Source organism: Podarcis vaucheri (genome assembly GCF_965113315.1).
Source record: "Podarcis vaucheri genome assembly, chromosome: Z".
In the NCBI taxonomy this organism is placed as follows: domain Eukaryota; kingdom Metazoa; phylum Chordata; class Lepidosauria; order Squamata; family Lacertidae; genus Podarcis; species Podarcis vaucheri.
The window spans coordinates 41,243,610-41,263,346 of record NC_138758.1 but is presented as its reverse complement, the minus strand read 5'-3'; the positions used below and the strand labels follow the sequence as shown (position 1 = coordinate 41,263,346).

The following is a 19,737-nucleotide window of genomic DNA, read 5'->3' as shown; positions in this document are numbered from 1 at the left end:
TACATCCGCTTCCAGGTCACGTGGAGGAAAAGGGTTATCTCCCCCCGCCCCGCCGGTAACCATAGAGGTGGGAAGAGGTAGAGAGTGTTCGACCACAGAGTCGGGCCATTCCAAGGGAAAGCAAGAAAGGGGCTATGTGGCTCCTTAAGTCATTCGGCATGTTTATCCCGCCTTTCCTCCAAGGAGCTCAGTCAAACTTCGTGTTTGTGTGTGTGTGTGTGTGTGTGTGTGTGTGTGTGGAAGGGGTGTGGCTGCATCCTTGCAGGTGTTGCTGGACTACAACTCCCACTGCCCCAGCCAGTATGGGCAGCGGTGGGGCGTGATGGGAGTTGTAGTCCAGCAGCCTCTGGCAATGAGGCGCGGCGGGATGAGGAGGAGCGTGCAAGTTCCCTATCAGCGATGCGATTTCGTCAGGTCCGATATTTTGCAAGGCGGTCCGATGTTGTCTAAATGGAAAGCGAAAAAATAAAAGTTAAGTAACTTGCCAGTTTAATTTCTGCCCCCTCCCCCCGCGCACATAAATAAATCGCATGAAATAAGAGTTAGAAAGAGCTGTATTCTGGCCCTTTGTCTCAGCTTCTCAAGAAGACTACATCATAGCTGTCAACCTTCCCTTTTTTTGGCGGGAAGTTCCCTTATTTCAGCACCGTTTCCCGCTGCTATCCTGGATTGTTAGATATCCCGTAGACTGTCCCCGGGACAGGTGAGGCTGCTGGTCCCTTATTTTCAAATCTGAAAGTTGACAGCTATGGACTTCATAAGTAGACCAGATAGGCCTGCCCATCAAGGTCTCCTGCTCTTGAAGGGGTTACACTTCCTCTGAAGTTTAGTTTGGGGTTCCTCCTGGAATCTTTGCTGTCATTTGAGGCTCAGGAGTGCCTTCCATCAGCTTTGACTGGTGGCCCAGCTACGCCCCTGACTACTGTGGTCCATGCTCTGGTAACCTCTAGGTTAGATTAAAGGTTAAGGTAAAGGTACCCCTGACCGTTAGGTCCAGTTGCAGACAACTCGGGTTGCATGCTCATCGTGCTTTATAGGCCAAGGGAGCCGGCGTTTGTCCACAGACAGCTTCCGGGTCATGTGTCCAGCATGACTACGCCACTTCTGGGGAACTAGAGGAGTGCACGGAAATATGGTTTACCTTCCCACTGGAGTGGTACCTATTTATCTACTTGCACTTGGATGTGCTTTTGAACTGCTAGGTTGGCAGGGGCAGGGACTGAGCAACGGGAGCTCACCCTGTCACAGGGATTTGAACCGTTGACCTTCTGATCAGTAAGCCCAAGGCTCAGTGGCTTAGACCACAGCGCCACCCGCGTCCCATCTAGGTTAGATTATATGTAGGACTGCCTCTGAAGACAGTTCTGAAACCAGCTAGTGCAGAATTCAGAGGCCAGGTTGCTCACTGGGGCAAGATGGTTTGAGCATAATACACCGTTCCTGGTCCAGTTGCAATGCAATTAGTTTCCGGGCCTAAACTGAAACTGACACAGGGGCAAATAGAAGAAGACGCCTTCACCCCGGTATGGCTCCTCTTTATCACATACACAGCCCAACAAGACAATGACAAGAATCTACCAACAGCATACTGATCAATATGGTTAACCTGATCCAAAAACACCCACCCACCCCACTCACACACGAAAACAAAATTCACCACAGTGACTTCTACTGGGGCATGATCTGTGATTTTAATGTTGATTCCACTGAGGGGATCAGACCCTGTGTGAGCAGAATGCTGTCCAGTCTGGACACTGTACCATGGTGTCCGGATTGGAATGTATTGCTGGTGCCTCCCGAATTTTGCTCACCCCAAATGTCATAGAGACCCCTGTTTTTTAGCATTTTTAGTAACTTGTAAGAGTTCCTAGTTGTTGGGGGTTTCCTTCGGAGGAAGGGTTGTTTTTCTTTTGATAATATATATTGTGGTGTTTTATGTTGCTCTTGTTTTGTGAACCACCCTGAGACCTCCGAGTATAGGGCGGTATATAAATTCAATTAACAATAATAATAATAAGTACTGAATGGAAGGCATTTTAAACATGCTTATGAGTTCCAGTGATCCTTACTTCCAACAGCTGGAATTTCTCTTCACTCTGATCGCATCCCAGCCACTCGTTAGTCTTTTCTTCTTCCTCCCTTCCTCCTAAAATACGTGAACTAGGACAGATAGAGCTAACTGGTAGGCAGAGGGACTTTGTTAAAAAGGTGAAACATTTTTAGTTTATTTACTGTGATGGCCTGGGAATCTGATTCAGAAGCTGAATCTGAGGAGTACCAGCCTGCACAGGAGTCCCCGCCTCCAGGGCCGGCTGAACTGGGGCAGGGGCTTGAATCTGAAGGGCCTGTACCTGTGCCGGATCCTCAGGAGCAGACACCAGATGCATCCACTCTGGCTCTGGAGGTGATTGAGGACCCATTGCCTGCAGGTGCGCCTCTCCCAGCCCTGTCAGGGGAAGGTGAAGCTGCCCCTGGGTCCAGTAACCCTCCAGCCTCTCCTGAGCTGCAGAGGCTCAGGGCAGAGAGGCGGAGGGAACTAAGTTCTCTCAGGAGGAGTGCTCGCCTTAAGGCCAGAAGAGGCAGATCACTTGTGGACCGGGACCGCCCCTGGCCTCAGAGGAGATAAAGGCCAGTCAGCTCAGTCCCAGGTTGCGGAAGCAATGACGTTGGAAACCTGTTTCTGCCAGCACCCAGACCTGTTTTTCCGGAGTTCCCGACCGCGTCCGGCTTCTTGCTTTGGACCCCGCTTCCCCCTTGGTGGACAGGCTCCAGACCCTCGGCCCAGGACCGGACTTTGACCACGCCTCACAGTAACCCCCCCCCCCCCGGGACCAGCACATTCACGCCACATTTTATTTTAAAATTGAACTCAGTGCAGTTTCCACAGGCTGCCCATTGCAGTAGCAGATTTAAAGTCAGCAGGGTTAGGATTTGATCTCTCTCTAGTTATGTTTTTAGCCAGAGACGACAAGCAGCAGTCTTAAGAGTTGCAATTTCTATAGCCATGTATCTGGCAGTAAACATTGGATTCAATGTGTTGGACCGCAAGTGACTTGGATATTCTGGAGCACAGACTGGACACAGGGAGGCAAATGCCAATTCAGGTTTCAAGCAGAGTTTATTTGGTTCGCATATGTAAAGCAAATGGTGCAGTGCAATACATTGCAATCTGCACCCCAGTCAGAGCAAATGGGATTACCCTAGAACCGAACGATTTGCCCAAGTGCATACAACCACACATGTAACACCCAATCCCATAACACTCTGGCTGGCCAAATGGTCGTTCTTCAGTAACTACAGGGGACATAATGGCCACCGGCTCAGTCAAGTGCCCTTTCTCTCGCGCGTTACGGCTTGAGACTACTGTGACTAATTTGCTCAGAACATTATCTGGTAACTTATCTACACAGGTAGATCTTCGGAACCTCCCATCCAGATCTTCAGGCATGCTTAGAACAATCAGCTTCCGGTGTGATGGTAGCAGGCCTCTGGGCTGGCGATGGGCTGTGTCCCAGTGGGATCAGGATCAGGATCAGGACCTCTCCGGAATCTGAGCTTCAGAGAATTGGGTAAGAGTTCGCAGGTCCACTCTCCATGGGCTCGTTTTACTCGTGTGTGATGGATCCAGGGGGTCAACCCGGCTACCTTAATTGCAATTGGGGAAACTAGCAGGACTACGTAAGGGCCTTGCCATTTAGGATTTAGGGCCGTTGCGTTCCGCTCTTTTATCCATACAGAGTCACCGGGCTTAAAGGGGTGGATTGGCTCAGCCATGCTGCACGGCATCCGCTGGAGGGACCACCTGTTAAGAGATGAGAAGACACGTAAGAAAGATTAAATTTGGTCTTGGGTCGTAGTGTCCCCCAAGAGTTGAGTACACAGGGGAAGCTCAAACGGGGGTGGACGCCCATATAGTAATTCAAATGGAGACAATTGGGTATGCTTATTAGGAATACAGTGAACCCTGAAAAGGGCTATAGGGAGCATATCGAGCCAGGAGGCTCCTGTCTCCTGAGTGAGTTTGGCAAGTTGATTTTTCAATGTTCTATTCATCTGTTCTACTTTTCCCGAGCTCTGCAGCCTCCAGGCCGTATGCAGTTTCCATGGGATGTTCAGAACCTGACTGACTCCTTGTACAATGTGGTGTATGAATGCTGGTCCGGTGTCACTCCCTATTGCTCTTGGCAGCGCGAACCTTGGTATGATTATTCCTTGCCATTCTTGGAGATGGGCCTTCTGCCCATACTGTTGGGGGTGCACTGATCATTCTTATAAGCTTTGAATCCTGGCCCTCCTCTTCTCTATTGTCCCCCATTAAGGCTGCCACCAATCTCCAGGCATTTTCTCTGGGCACCATGAGAGACATAATTCCTGTGCCTGTAATATGGCAGGGCCATATTACATCCAGAGGGGGTGAAAATGATCTGGGCATGGAGCTTGAACAACAAATCTCTCCCATCAATGGCATTGGACATTCTGGAATATACAAGAACTTGTGTATTACTGCCCTTCCCCCTATAACACAGTCCATTGGTTGTAAGAAGGGTTTCACCTGAGAGTCCCCTGTTGCCCCGGTGATCTTAATGGTTTGCTTGCTGGGGTTTCCTAGGGGTAAGGGGAGCACAGAATATTCAGCTCCAGTCTCTCTCTCTCTTTTTTAAAATTATTTTTATTAGTTTTTCCATCAAAAATTCATACAAAATCAAACATCCAATCTTCACTTAATCCCCTTTTTCCAGAACTTCCCTCAACTTGTCTGATAATTCTCCGTATTATATCTTCATCTCACATTTCTCAATATTACCGTATTTTTCGCCCTATAAGACACACCTTTTCCCCTCCCAAAATGAAGGGGAAATGTGTGTGCGTCTTATGGGGCGAATGCAGGCTTTCGCTGAAGCCTGGAGAGCGAGGGGGGTCGGTACACACTGACCCCTCTCGCTCTCCAGGCTTCAGGAAGCTATCCGCTAGCTGTGGGAGACCCAGCTCTCCCAGGGCTAGCGGAGAGCTTGCCTGCACACAGAAGCTTGGGGCGCGCTGAGCTCCGCACGCCCCAAGCTTCGGGATTAGCGCAGTGCTCCGCTAGCCCTGGGAGAGCCATGCGGCTCTCCCACGGCTAGCGGAGACCTTGCCGGCACCCAGAAGCTTGGGGCGCGCTGAGCTCCGCACGCCCCAAGCTTCGGGATTAGCGCAGTGCTCCGCTAGCCCTGGGAGAGCCACGCGGCTCTCCCACGGCTAGCGGACTGCTTGCCGGCACCCAGAAGCTTGGGGCGCGCTGAGCTCCGCACGCCCCAAGCTTCGGGATTAGCGCAGCGGTCCGCTAGCCCTGGGAGAGCTGCGTGGCTCTCCCACGGCTAGTGGAGACCTTGCTGGCACCCAGAAGCTTGGGGCGCGCTGAGCTCCGCACGCCCCAAGCTTCGGGATTAGCGCAGCGGTCCGCTAGCCCTGGGAGAGCTGCGTGGCTCTCCCACGGCTAGTGGAGACCTTGCTGGCACCCAGAAGCTTGGGGCGCGCTGAGCTCCGCACGCCCCAAGCTTCGGGATTAGCGCAGCGGTCTGCTAGCCCTGGGAGAGCCGCGCCTCTCCCAGGGCTAGCGGACTGCTTGCCGGCACCCAGAGGCTTGGGGTGCGCTGAGCTCCGCACGCCCCAAGCTTCGGGATTAGCGCAGCGGTCCGCTAGCCCTGGGAGAACCGCGCAGCTCTCCCACGGCTAGCGGAGACCTTGCTGGCACCCAGAAGCTTGGGGCGCGCTGAGCTCCGCACGCCCCAAGCTTCAGGATTAGCGCAGCGGTCCGCTAGCCCTCTCCGCGCGGCTCTCCCAGGGCTAGCGGACTGCTTGCCGGCACCCAGAAGCTAGGGGCGCGCTGAGCTCCGCACGCCCCAAGCTTCGGAATTAGTGCAGTGGTCCGCTAGCCCTGGGAGAACCGCGCGGCTCTCCCATGGCTAGCGGAGACCTTGCCGGCACCCAGAAGCTTGGGGCGTTCTGAGCTCCACACGCCCCAAGCTTCGGGATTAGCGCAGCGCACCTGGGGGGGGGGGGAAATAAATTTTTTTCCCCTTTATTTCCCCCCCCAAAAAACTAGGTGCGTCTTATGGGCCGGTGCGTCTTATGGGGCGAAAAATACGGTATATTGCACTCAAACACTCTTAATCACATCATGTTTTTTAAACAATATTTCTAACATTAATTTCACAGAGCTTATTGAAAACCAACAAGTGTTATTTGTTCATCACAAACATCTTTGATATACTCTGTAAACTTCTTCCAGTCCTCGGAGAATCTCTGGTCACGTTGGTTCCTAATTCTCCCCGTCAATTTGTCCATTTTTGCGTATTCCATCAGTTTTATCCTCCATTCGTCTTTCGTGGGCATTTCTTCCTGTTTCCATTTCTGTGCCAGCAAAATTCTGGCTGCTGTTACTGCATACAAAACTAATTTCACATCTTTTTTACTAATTTCATTTCCCAGTATTCCCAGTAAAAAAGCTTCTGGTTTTTTAACAAAAGTGTATTTCAACATTTTCTTTAGTTCATTATAGATCATCTCCCAGAAGCTTTTTACCTTCTTACATTCCCACCACATATGGTAAAATGTTCCTTCTTGCTCCCGACACTTCCAACATTTATTGCAAACTTTATACATTTTACCCAATTTTACTGGTGTTATGTACCATCTGTATAACATCTTCATAACATTTTCTTTTATCGTAATACATGCTGTGAATTTTAACCCATCCTTCCATAATTTAATCCACTTCTCAAATTCAATATTATATCCAAAATCTTTAGCCCAGCTAATCATTACAGATTTAACCTCTTTGTCTATTGTATTCCATTCCAACAATATTTTATGCATTTTAGATAAAATTTTCACTTCATTATTCAAAATTTCTTGTTGAAATCTAGATTCTCTTTCAGAATAACCCCTCTCTGAAAACTCTTTTTTAAACATTTCATTTAGCTGAAAATAGTGCAGCTCCAGTCTCAACCATAAAATTCACAAGGCGGTTCCCCACTTGTACTGAGACCGTGGGCTCCGGGGAACCCTGCCATGAACCCAGGCTGTCCTATTGCGATTCATAATTAGCCAACCCAATCAGATTGGTTGCGTTTTCCCGGTGCTGCCAATCAGGAGGCCCATACCCTCCTTCCCCTCTTCCTCGTCCGGGCCTCATTCCGCGATTCCGTCCCCACTGGCCTGGGGCTCTCTTATTCGGGCACTCGCCTTTCCAATGTCCTTCTTGCCTGCATATCGCACACTGATTCCTCCCTAGTCTCATCCCTCGTCCTCTACCTCTTTCTCTGGTTCCACGTCCTCTTCCCTTCCCTTTCCTTTCCCTCTAAGGAGATATGCTTCCCCTTTTCCTTCTCTCCAATTGCCATTGCCAACATATTCAAATTCTTTCCCCTATATTTCTCTTCCCTCTTCTCCCCTGTGTGAGTGCCTGAGGGCTTTGCTCTTGCCACTCACCATCTGGCCCAGGGCGGGGCCTGAAGCCTCACAAGGACTGCTGTGCTCTGCTGCCCAGGAGGACTCCCCTGTGTGAGTGCCTGAGGGCCCTGCTCCTTTCTACCACTTACCACCTGGCCCAGGGCGGGGCCTGAAACCTCACAAGGACTGCTGTGCTCTGCTGCCCAGGAGGACTCCCCTGTGTGAGTGCCTGAGGGCCCTGCTCCTTCCTGCCACTCACCACCTGGCCCAGGGCGGGGCCTGAAGCCTCACAAGGACTGCTGTGCTCTGCTGCCCAGGAGGACTCCCCTGTGTGAGTGCCTGAGGGCCCTGCTCCTGCCACTCACCACCTGGCCCAGGGCGGGGCCTGAAGCCTCACAAGGACTGCTGTGCTCTGTGCTCTTGTTTGGTTCTCTGGGTTTAGCGGTGTCCAGATCCTAAATGCCTCCTTCAGACGTTCCAAATATGCTGCTGGACTTTCATCTGGCTTCTATACTACAGAAATTTTTGCCATATTGGTAGGTTTTCTGGCTGCACATGTTAGACCTTGTATCAGGGTTTGCCTGTTCATCTGTACTAAGGCCCTATGGTCAGCCTGATCATAATTCCAATTGGGATCCCCCAGGGGGTACTGGAGCAGGATCTGGGCTGCCCCATGCCATTGGCAGCTAGATGTCGATGAGCTTCTGCATGTACTCTCTGAATTTCTTCACCCGTCAGGAGATGCTGCAGAATTTGCTAACAGTCATCCCAAGTCGGGGTGTGGGTCCTCATCAGGGAAGTTATTAAGATTATACCCTTGCCAGGGTCCTTTTCAAATGGTGGGGTGGTATTTGACCAGTTCATTAAGTCAGTAGTGGAAAGGGGTATATACTGGAAAGTACTGGTCCAGGGCTGTGGCAGTTGTCCCTGCACTGGGGCTGGTGGTGGGGCATAATCTGGGCTTTCCTGGGACTCCCTTTTGTCATGCTTTCATCTTGTGACTTCACCCTCCCTTTCAATGTTTCATGTTCCTCATGCTTCAGGGTATTCCATCTAGGTATTCCAATTGGGAATACCTATTGGCCCACACTCAGATTGGGTTTCCTCTACGGTCCCCCTTTCATCCACTCAATCATTTGCTCTTGGAGCCACTCACCAATACCTCCCAGCCTAACCTAAAACCCTAGCCAGTCTCCTTTTATTGGTCAGCCTCACCTTTCTCCAAGGGAGCCGTTCGATCACATCTTACATCCTGTGCTTACACTCCTCTCTATCTGTAATAGGGTCCCTTTACTCACCTGTCCTTGGGGTTGAGATGTCTTGTTTCCCAGCTGGCACACCTTTCCTGCTCCGTTCGTGATGTCTGTCCCTCCAGTTCACAGCATAGGGAGTGTGGCAACTTACTTTCAGTTTTCTAGCCAATAGTGGCTGGTGCACGCTGAAACGTCAAGAGTCCCCGCAGCCCTAAGCTGGAAAGACAGACATGGCCTTGTGGAGTCCTGGTGTCCTCCTATCCGACGTCAAGGCACCTGTGAAATGTTTGACCTCAAGTGACTTGTATATTCTGGAGGTAAACACCAATTCAGGTTTTAAGCAGAGTTTATTTGGTTCGCATATGCAAAGCAAATGGTGCAGCGCAATACATTGCAATCTGCACCCCAATTTGTGTGCACCCACATTTTATAGACTATACAAATAAACAGAGAGTGAAACTTTTACCTTCTTATCCTATCAGGCTCTAACATCTCCTTTTGAAGGTTAAATTCTTAATTTATTCATTCTTGTTTATCTCCCTGCTTATGGCCTTGATCACCTCGCAACAGTTGCCTTGTTTGTCTACCTGCTATGGCCTTGCTCATCTTGTAACAGCTGCATGATAACTGGATGGATTTCCATTTCTGAGGCCCTTCAAATGGAATTTACTTCTGAGTAGACATGCATGGGGTTGCACAGTTGTTCCAGGATATGCATCTCAAAGGGAGAATGGTTTTGGTCCTGGGTTGCTGTTTTTGTTTTACTGGAGAGAAACAGTGGGCCATTTGGAAAGTAGCCAGTGGAAGAGTCATGTTGCTCTTTTAAAAGAAAAAACTGGCACGTGATGTGTGTTTATTTCCCACTGAAGGTCTTTTGGCGTTTGAGCATTTGATATTCCTTCGATGCGCTGTATTGTTATAATGTCAGGTTCATCCATTTTCTTTACTGTTGAATACTGAAAGGTATTTTGGTTCCATATGTATACAGTAGAACCTTGGGTTGTGGACGTAATTCGTGACAGAGGCACGTCTGCAACCTGCAGTGTTCGCATCCTGAAGGGCTGCGTCTGTGCTGGTGCTGGTGTGATTTGGCGCTTCTGCGCATGCGCGAGCGGCGAAACCTGGAAGTAACCCGTTCCAGTACTTCCAGGTTTCCCGCGATCCACAACCCGAAAACACGTAACCTGAAGTGTCCGTAACAGGAGGTATGACTGTATTCAGTATATGCTATTTCTTCATAAAGGTAAAGGTAAAGGGACCCCTGACCATTAGGTCCAGTCGTGGCCGACTCTGGGGTTGCGGCACTCATCTCGCTTTATTGGCTGAGGGAGCCGGCGTACAGCTTCCGGGTCATGTGGCCAGCATGACTAAGCCGCTTCTGGCGAACCAGAGCAGTGCACGGAAACGCCGTTTACCTTCCTGCCGGAGCGGTACCTATTTATCTACTTGCACTTCGTGCTTTTGAACTGCTAGGTGGGCAGGAGCAGGGACCGAGCAATGGGAGCTCGTGGGGATTTGAACCGTTGACCTTCTGATCGGCAAGCCCTAGACTCTGTGATTTAACCCACAGCGCCACCCGCGTCCCTTCATACTACGCCCTTAATGTTTTTGTTCATTTGATCTGTTTATATGATCTGTGGTTCATTTGCTTGTTGATGGTAGTGATGGTCACCAACTTGGATGGTTTTAAAGTAAGAGTGTACAAAATCATGGAGGATAAGGCTATCAATGGCTACTGCCTCAAACTATGAAAGTAGAGCATAGAGGCAGTACTGCTTCGGAATACCAGTTGCTGGAAAATACGGGAGGGGAGAGAGCTCTTGTGCTCGGATCCTGCTTGTGGGCTTCCCGTAGGCATCTGGGTTGGCCTCTGTGAGAACAGGATGCTGGTCTAGACCAGCCATTGGCTTGATCCAGCAGCCTCTTTTCAATGTTTTACGATCTGCCACAGTCTATTCTGACCCAGCTCCACTCCTAAACAACCAAATTCCCATCGTAAGTCTCTGGTATGCTCTACTCAGCCTGCGAATGCCACCACCTTTCCTGAGCTGCAGAGAATTTTGCTTAATTGGTTGCCATCAATTTGATTTAATTAATTTTTATAATTTTATAATGAAATATTTTTAGATTGTGTGACTATTTGACTGATTATTTGATTGTTGTTAGCTGCCCTGAGCCCGGCTTCAGCTGGGGAGGACGGGATATAAATAAAATTTATTATTATTATTATTATTATTATTATTATTATTATTATTATTACTGTATGGGAGAGCCAGGCGGCCAATTGACCAGGTATATAACAACAACAACAACAACAACAACAACAACTTATTATTTGTACCCCGCCCATCTGGCTGGGTTTCCCCAGCCACTCTGGACGGCTTCCAACAAAGATGAAAAATACACTAAAATGTCACATATTAAAAACTTCCCTGAACAGGGCTGCCTTCAGGTGTCTTCTGAATGTCAGGTAGTTGTTTATCGCTTTGACATCTGATGGAAGGGCGTTCCACAGGGCGGGCGCCACTACCGAGAAGGCCCTCTGCCTGGTTCCCTGTAACTTGGCCTCTTGCAGTGAGGGAACCGCCAGAAGGCCCTCGGCGCTGGACCTCAGTGTCCGGGCAGAATGATGGGGGTGGAGACGCTCCTTCAGATATACTGGACCGAGGCCGTTTAGGGCTTTAAAGGTCAGCACCAACACTTTGAATTGTGCTCGGAAACGTACTGGGAGCCAATGTAGGTCTTTCAAGACCGGTGTTATATGGTCTCGGCGGCTGCTCCCAGTCACCAGTCTAGCTGCCGCATTCTGGATTAGTTGTAGTTTCTGGGTCACCTTCAAAGGTAGCCCCACGTAGAGTGCATTGCAGTATGGGGAACCCAGTGCCCTCTGAATATTGGTGAACACTAGCCCCAGGCTGAATAGCCAGTAGTCAGAGATGGTGGGAGTGGGAGTCTAACAACAACAATTTTTTATTTTATTTTATTTTATTTTATTTTATTTATTTATTTATTTATTTAAAACACTTAATTATAAAAGCAGCATAAAATACAGTATAAAAACATGAATAACAATAAAATTCAAAAATCAATTGGATAATCCCCAGGTCTAGCTGGCTGAATTGGTCCTACTTGAGCCAGCAAGGAGGCCAGGGGAGAATTAGCTGTGGGGTCTCAGAGTGGGTGATCTTCATAAAAGGGGAGGGGGGGAAAGAAGGGAAATAAAAGATCAGGCTGAATTCAAATTAAAAGCCAGGAAGAATAGCCCTGTCTTACAGGCCCGACGGAAGGAGATTAAATCCTGAAGGGCCCTAGTCTCATGGGACAGAGCATTCCACCAGGTCGGAGCCATCACTAAAAAGGCCCTGGCAGAGGATAGTCTGACTTCCTTAGGGCCCGGGACTTCTAAACTATGGTTATTCATGGACCTTAAGGTCCTCTGTGGGGCATATCAGGAGAGGCAGTCCCGTAAATACGAGGGCCCTAAGCCAAGATGCTGGGTTATGTTTTTTTGTGTTGGAAGCCACTCAGAGTGGCTGGGGCAACCCAGCCAGATGGGTGGGGTATAAATAAGAATATGCTTATTATTATAGAGCATGAGACTCCCAGTCTCAGAGTCTTAGAGTTGTGGATTCAAGCCCCACTTTCAGGGGAAAGATCCATGCATTGCAGCGGGTTGGACTAGATGACCCTCATGTTTCCTTCCCACTCTATGATTCTATGAATTTCTATGCCTTTCGAACATCTGGAGGGGGTCACAGCTTTCCCACCCCTGTTACAGAGAATCCTCCATCAAAGGATCACTTCATGACCTCTGGTCCTTTCACTGTTGCATGTTGCTGAAGGCTCTATTATGCTTGCTGAATTAATTTACTCTACAATAACCCGCCTTCTGTTGATTTAGAAGCCAAGGGGGTGATTGTTCTTTTGGTTAAAAAAAGTGTACTAGAAAAGCATAATCATCCTGCAAAGCGTGTTGTCAACAGTTCTGTTTGAAATAAACCTCAGGAGGTGCCGTGTGTGAAACAAAAGTCTGTATGTGGTGCTTGATGTTTCCTTTTGTGTTCATTTACATACATTTACATGGGCCGGTGCTGCTAGCTAAGGATGCACATTGATTCCTGACTCGTAGGGTTATCTTCAAGACACCCTGGGGAAGGAACTGGATTTGTTGCACTAGGATGACAGGACATTTTATCCTACTTTAGTTGTGCAGAGTCCTGGTATGTGATTGTATAACTTCTGCAAAATACTGACAGTCTTGTGCTTATAATATGAGGCATCAGCAATATGTTCCTGTTGTGATTTCTGACTGTAGAGAACCACCAAGTTGAAAGGGAGCCCTCCCTCAAAACAGGAGAAAAATGGAGAAATGCAAGGGATAATGTAATTGAATCATGTCTTGCAGAACACACACATTGAATTGGGTTAGGTCACTAGATGACCTTTGAGCTCTCCTCCAGCTCTAAAAATTGATGATTTGATGAAATGCACTACTAAAAATGTTTTAATAAGGCTGTTCAGAAAAAAAACAAAAATAGGTACAGTGGCTTACTAGAGATTGCCCCGCACAAAAAACAGGACCAGCTGGAAATGTTGTAAGTGATTTTGAGACTCCCTTGCATTTGCAGATGCTGTGCAAACTTTTCAGGAGGTGAGCATGGAAAGCTGCCGGCAACAGCAGTCAGTCTGTGTTCAGCCGAAATCCAGCTTGACTCATTACAGCAAACGAAGAGAGCACACTTCAAGATCCTGGCACATGAAGGTGCTGAAGGAATGCCACAGGCTTGTTTTCTGACGAGAGAGAGAGAGAGAGAGAGAGAGAGAGAGAATTCAAAGCGAGCCTTTGATGTATTTTCAGCCCATAAATTGCTCCTGTGGAATCCTGCGCATACTTGGGAGCTCTCTCTCTCTTGTGCTCGCATGCTGTGAGGCTGAATCTACTGCTTCGATGTGACAGCACATTTCTTTATCATGTGCATGAGGAAAAGAACACCATCCAGACACATCTCTTTCCTTTCCACCCCAGGCAAGCTAGGGGCTCCCGTGTGGCCTGTTCTTGACACAACATGCATTGTGCATATCTACACATGCTGTAAATTAGGCCTGTCAACTCATTAGAGAGAATTTTTTTTTAAAAAAAAAATAGTTGATTAATCATAATAGCCTAAGAACTGCCTTGCTGGCGTAAACCAAAGCCTTTCTCTGGCTTAGCATTTTCTTTCCAGCTGAGGTCAGCTTCAATTTCTTTCAAGCTGGGAGGGGGACCCGTGGCCTTCCAGATGTTGTTGGATCCCATCAGCCCCAGCCAGGATGGCCAGTGGTCAGAGATGATGTGATTTGTCGCCCAGCAACATCTGGACTATCACCAGATTTCCAAAGCTTGGCTCTCACAAAGTGATGCACAAAAAGAAGTGAGAGGTAAAGCACACAAGCTATTTATGCAAGAAGTAAAGATGATTGTGCTGATCTATATGAAAAAGGTAAATCCACCGTTAGGGCATAAACTATTAGTCCAACAAAAATGTCACAAAATAGTGTGTGTTGCTTTCAAGCTTTCCAGAACTAACAATGGCCAATGGCTGCTAGTTACGGTGGCTATGCTCCCAATCCATTGTCAGAGGCAGAAAGCTTCTGGAATACCAGTTGCTGTAAACCCCAAGAGAGGAGAGTCTCCTTGTGCTTAAATCCTTAAATCCTTGTGCTTAAATCACAGGCATATGGTTGGCCCCTGTGAGAACAGGATGTTCAAGGACCCATTCCAGCCAGACAAAAACACTCAAGGAGGGTGTGGAGGGGGGCTGCAGAGGGGTGTGACCTGAGAAGAGAGGGAGTGTCTGGCAGTGGCGTAGCGTGGGGGGTGCAGGGGGGCCGGCCGCACCAGGCGCAATCTGGGGTTAGGGCAAATCCACAGGTTAGGGGGCGCAAATCCACGGGTTAGGGGGCGCAAATCCACGGGTTAGGGGGCGCAAATTACTTGCCTTGCCCCGGGTGCTGACAACCCACGCTACGCCACTGGTGTCTGGATAGGGGTTGTGACTTGGAGAGAGTCCCAAAGGCTGAATAGAGTAACTTGGAGGGCTGCATTTGGCTGCTGTGTCTGAGGCTCCGCACCAATGCTCTAACCACTCTACATCACACTCACTTTGCCAAAGGGAAAAAAGGAAAATCTTTATTCAGTGTGCTCTGTGTGTCTCCAACTGCCATTTGGGGAACAGACAGTGATGTGTCAGACTAGGAGCTGGGAAGATCAGGGTTCAAATCCCCTGTGCAGCTCACTGGGTGACTTTGGGCCAGTTGCTGCCTCTCATCCTAACCTATCTCACAGAGTTGCTGCAGGGACTGAGGAGTGGGGAGAATGCTGGGCTCCACATCTTGAGCTCTATGGGGGAAAAGGTGGGATATATGTGAAATAGATAAGACACGCAGGTGGGTGACTATTTTGCAGGCAAAAGAAATAGAGGCAGAAGAAAAGCTCACCTTGATATAAAAGAAGCTACTGTACCTATGTTGTCTGAACAGCAGATGGCGCTGAAGCCTAAGGCTGCCAAACTACTACTCACCTTCCCAGCATTTGGTGCAAAAAGAGCACAGAGCTTATTTAATGAATGAAGAATCATTGGATAAAACAAGAGACATTGAAATTCTGCTTCAAATGATGATGTTATGTTATGTTTTATGTTGTTATGTTATGTTATGTTATGTTATGTTATGTTATGTTATGTTATGTTATGTTATGCAGAACCTCATGTCAGTCTCCTATAACCTACATATACCAGCTCAACAGGCACAAAAGGTTTAGGAATGAGGGGAGAAATCAGTTCACATTTTAAAGGTGAACTGTACCTAACTTGCACTTTCCAAAACAATACACAAACCAAGACACAGTTGTCTTTCAAATTTTGCTGTGCAGTTTTCCAGCCGAGCAATGAGTAGAAAAATGCAAATACTAGGGTAAAGTGTGCATAAAATGCATATATTGGGGGAAGTAAGACACACAAATGCATTACAATTCAGGGAAGTTGCTTTGCAAGTGTGTTTACTAGCCAAATTGCATGCAAAAACTTGTATATGAGGAGAAATTCCTACGGAAAGGCTGATGAATTATCATTTTTTTAATGCAGCCAGATGTGGAAATGTGGAGAACTTAAGAGGCGTGGGACTGAGAAACTGAATCTGAAATGGACAGATTTGACCATCCCTAGGAAATATGTGAACCCCGTATGCCCTGGGGATGTGATTACCTATGAGAGAGAGAGAGACCCATAAATTGATGGGATGAGAATGCTCTGAAACCTGCACCAGTGCCCAGTTTGCCCTGTAGAATTTGGAAGCTTGAAACAGGCAAAGAGGAAAGAAAGTGGTGGAAAATGAGGATTGCGTCTACTGGCTTCTGGTGCTGCAGTGGCTCAACTCTGCACTGTCAAAGGTTTTCCCTTACTGATTCTATTATTATTGGTTCAATCCCAGTCATGTTTTGTCTCCTCGACTGGTAGTTGGCTCTCAGGTTGGCAGCCTGCCCAGCTTTGCTACCCTTACACAGGGGAAGGACTGTAACTTAGAGGTAAATGATCTGCCTTGCATGCGGAAGGTCCCCAGTATCTCCAGGCAGAGCTGGGAAAGACCTCCTCCGGGATGCCGGAGAGCTGTGGTCAGATTCATTATAGCCAAAAACTCTGTGGTACCGTATCTGATTTGTAATCAGGTTCAATCTCTGGCATCTTCAAGATGTGCTGGTGGATGCTCCCTTGCCTGAAACCCTGGAGGGATGCTGCCAGTCAGTGTAGATGATACTGAGCTAGATGGACCAATGGTCTGCCTGAGTAGATGGAAGCTTCCTATGATCCTCGGAACATAGGAAGCTGCCCCACAATGAGTCAGACCACTGGTCCATCTACCTCAGCATTGTCAATAGTGACAGGCAGCAGCTTTCAGATCGTGTTCTTCCCCAGTCCTACCTGGAGATGCAACTGGGAATTGAACGTGGGACATTCTGCATGCAAAGCAGATGCTCTTCCATTGTGGTCATTCACCACAATGGTACCCTTGAAGATCAGGGCCAGACTTTGGGGCACAATTGCAGCAGAATAAGCAGGAGAGCCCCCTAACGCAGCAGGACCAACATGCCACATTTTGAAGTAAGGAAAGTAATATACTTTGCCATCTAAACTTTAGAATCTAAAGAGAGGGAATCTAAAGCAGTGGTTGAGACTCCAGACGCTGGACTCTAACTCCCATTGCCCCCAGCCAACATGGCCATCAAGGATAATGGGAGCCCAGCAGCATCTGGAAGACTACAGGTTCCCCCACCTCTGCTTTAAAGAGTGGGGGGCTCACATATGACCATTATTATTATTTTTTAATAAATTTTTTATTGGTTTTTCACAATTTATATAAACACAAACAATACACAATACACAATACAAACATACAAACACATAAACAAACATGTATAATTTCGAATCCTTTTTTCTTAAACCTTACTTCACCGACTTCCCCATACCTCCCCTTTCTGCATCCCAATTTCCAAATTAGTTTCAGCAAATCCTCCCCCTTAAATTTATCTAATTTTCCCTTGTTCTTTTCTTTTACTTAACCTTTTACAGCTGTAATCCCCTTTTTTCTATACCCTCAACATTTTAGCACTCATTAATTTTGCAATATTTCTTGAGATAAATTTTGAATTTCTTCCAATCTTCTTCCACTGTCTCTCTCCCTTGGTCTCGGATTCTGCCAGTCATTTCAGCCAGTCCCATATAGTCTATCACCTTCGTCTGCCATTCCTCCAGAGTGGGTAGATCCTGTGTCTTCCAATACTTTGCGATAAGAATTCTTGCTGCTGTAGTAGCATACATCACATATGACCATTAAGTCCAGGGTCTGGGGGGGGGGGAATGTATCCAGGTTCACCACTGCATGGAAGTCCTTTAACTTAACCTTCGTCAACATGGTGCTCTTCAGAGATCTGGATCACAACTCCCATCATCAGTCCCTGCCAGCACAATGTTCCCAATGCTGGCTGCAAATGGCAGGAGTTGTCATTCAAAACATCTGGAGGTCACCAGGTTTGCAAAGGTTGCTCTTGGTGAAAATACTGAGGGCTGAACCTGAGCCCTTCTGCTTGCAAAGCATTCTCTGCATCATTGTGTAATGATGACTTTCCTCCCTAAGGGATTCCCATCCTGTGACAGGACATAGAAAGCTGCCTTATAACATGTCACATGTTTTGTCCATCTATCCCATCACTGACTGCTTTTCTTTGCAGGGGCTCCCTAGGGTTTCCGGCAGAGGCAAATTTTCACATTACCTGTGCCTTGATTCTTTGTACAGGAGACACCAAAGATTTAACTGGAGACCTTGTGTATGTGCTCTGCCACTGAGCTCCTCCTCCAGCAATGACAATAACATTGCTGTTATTGCCACTGCAGTTATTTCTACAGCATCATCTACAAACCTAACATTTTCCAGTCTTATATATATGTAAAAAGTCAGACCATTGCCTATGGAGATTACAGTTTGGGCAGAGTGATGGAAGATCATTAGGGATGGGCAAATCGTTCAATTTTGGTGCCTCTGTTTCTCACCTGCTGAAACTTAAGTTAGGTTCTCTGCAATTCCACTCCATTTTGCTTTTTTGTGTTTTTTTGTATGCAGAAGCACTGGTCCTCATGAAAATTCACCAGCATTTTAAAGCAATGAACTATACCAATATACACAATGGTATGCAATTTAGGCTAATACACACTTCTTTTTGCAAAACAATTTCCCACCAAATAATGTATTTTTGTATGTTATTTTCACTTATATATGAATTTTGATGGATGCTTCACCCCACCCCTCCTTTTCTACTTGTTCCCACACACTTTATTTGCAAACAAGGAAGCTGTGAAACCTTGCAGAATTACATTGTGACCTCTCCATAGCACAGTGTGAAATATGAAATAAGAGTTTTAATTACAAAACAGGAAGTGCGTCTTTTTTGTTTAATATTTAATGTGCCTCGGCTATTTGCATTTTGAATACTGCTGTGCAAAAAAAATTCTGAAGATGGTGACCTGGTTTTTGTTTTTGTTTGTATTTCAGAAAGTTATTTCCCCATCCAAAGCATCACTGTTCCTGGAAATGCTTTGGACACTCATGCGCCAGGTGGGTAGTATGTGTGTATATTTAAAGCAGATTTTCCAGCTGCAAAATTTCCCCATTTGACTTCCCACACTAAAAAGGAGTTGAATGAACAAATGAACACAAAGGTGTTTTGCTCCTTTCTTACACCTGGTATCAGTGGCAACTTCTCCACAGGAGATAGTTTTCTTAATGTAACTACTATACAGTGAAGATTTATTTATGAATCTGTCTTACTTCAGTAACTAGCAGAAGGATCAGCTTAAGGGTATTTACAAGGATGTGACAAAGCGTTAACTGCCCAAAGATGAACTTTGGCCCCATCTGCATTATACATTTAAAGCAGTATCATATTGGTTTAAACAGTCATGGCTTCTCCCAATGCATCCTGGGGGCTGTAGTTTGTTAAGGGTGCTGAGTGGTATTAGGATACCCTACAAGGATGCAGGTGGCACTGTGGTCTAAACCACTGAGTCTCTTGGGATTGCCGATAGGAAGGTCGGCAGTTCGAATCTGCAAGATGGGGTGAGTTCCCGTTGCTCTGTCTCAGCTCCTGCCAACCTAGCAGTTCGTAAACACACCGGTGCAAGTAGATATATAGGTACCACTGCGGCAGGAAGGTAAACACCATTTGTATGCACTCTGGCACACATCATGGTCCTCCATGCGTCAGTAGTGGTTTAGTCATGTTAGCCACCCAGAAAGCTGTCTCTGGATAAACGCCGGCTCCCTCTGCCTGAAAAATGAGATGAGTGCCACACCCCATAGTCGCCTTTGACTGGACTTAACCGTCTGGGGTCCTTTACTTTAAGACAGTGGTTTTCAACCAGTATGTCGTGGCACCCTGGGGTGCCTTGAATGATGGTCAGGGTGCTATGGGCAACACTGGCCTCTGTCCCCCTTTCCTTCCCTCCCTTCTCTGATGCTTTCTTGT

At 47.4% G+C, this 19,737-nt stretch overlaps 1 protein-coding gene and 1 long non-coding RNA gene across 23 annotated transcripts in view; one reads left to right on the top strand and one right to left on the bottom strand.

Moving 5' to 3' along the window:
* LOC309523720 overlaps window positions 1–19,737 on the bottom strand; it is a 118,828-nt gene that overhangs the window by 36,426 nt on the left and 62,665 nt on the right. The gene's annotated exons all lie outside the window — the stretch shown is intronic.
* Window positions 1–19,737, top strand: part of LOC309523705 (uncharacterized protein) — a 91,140-nt gene that overhangs the window by 53,989 nt on the left and 17,414 nt on the right. For 6 of the 22 annotated variants that reach the window (XR_014215516.1, XR_014215517.1, XM_082207779.1 and 3 more), the window contains one exon: window positions 18,765–18,827. Coding sequence is in view for 6 of the 22 variants with exons in the window: in XM_082207779.1 (XP_082063905.1) it covers window positions 18,765–18,827 (63 nt within the window). In the remaining 16 variants the exon portion in view is untranslated. The other 16 variants (XM_082207780.1, XM_082207783.1, XR_014215514.1 and 13 more) reach the window with 11 other exon arrangements.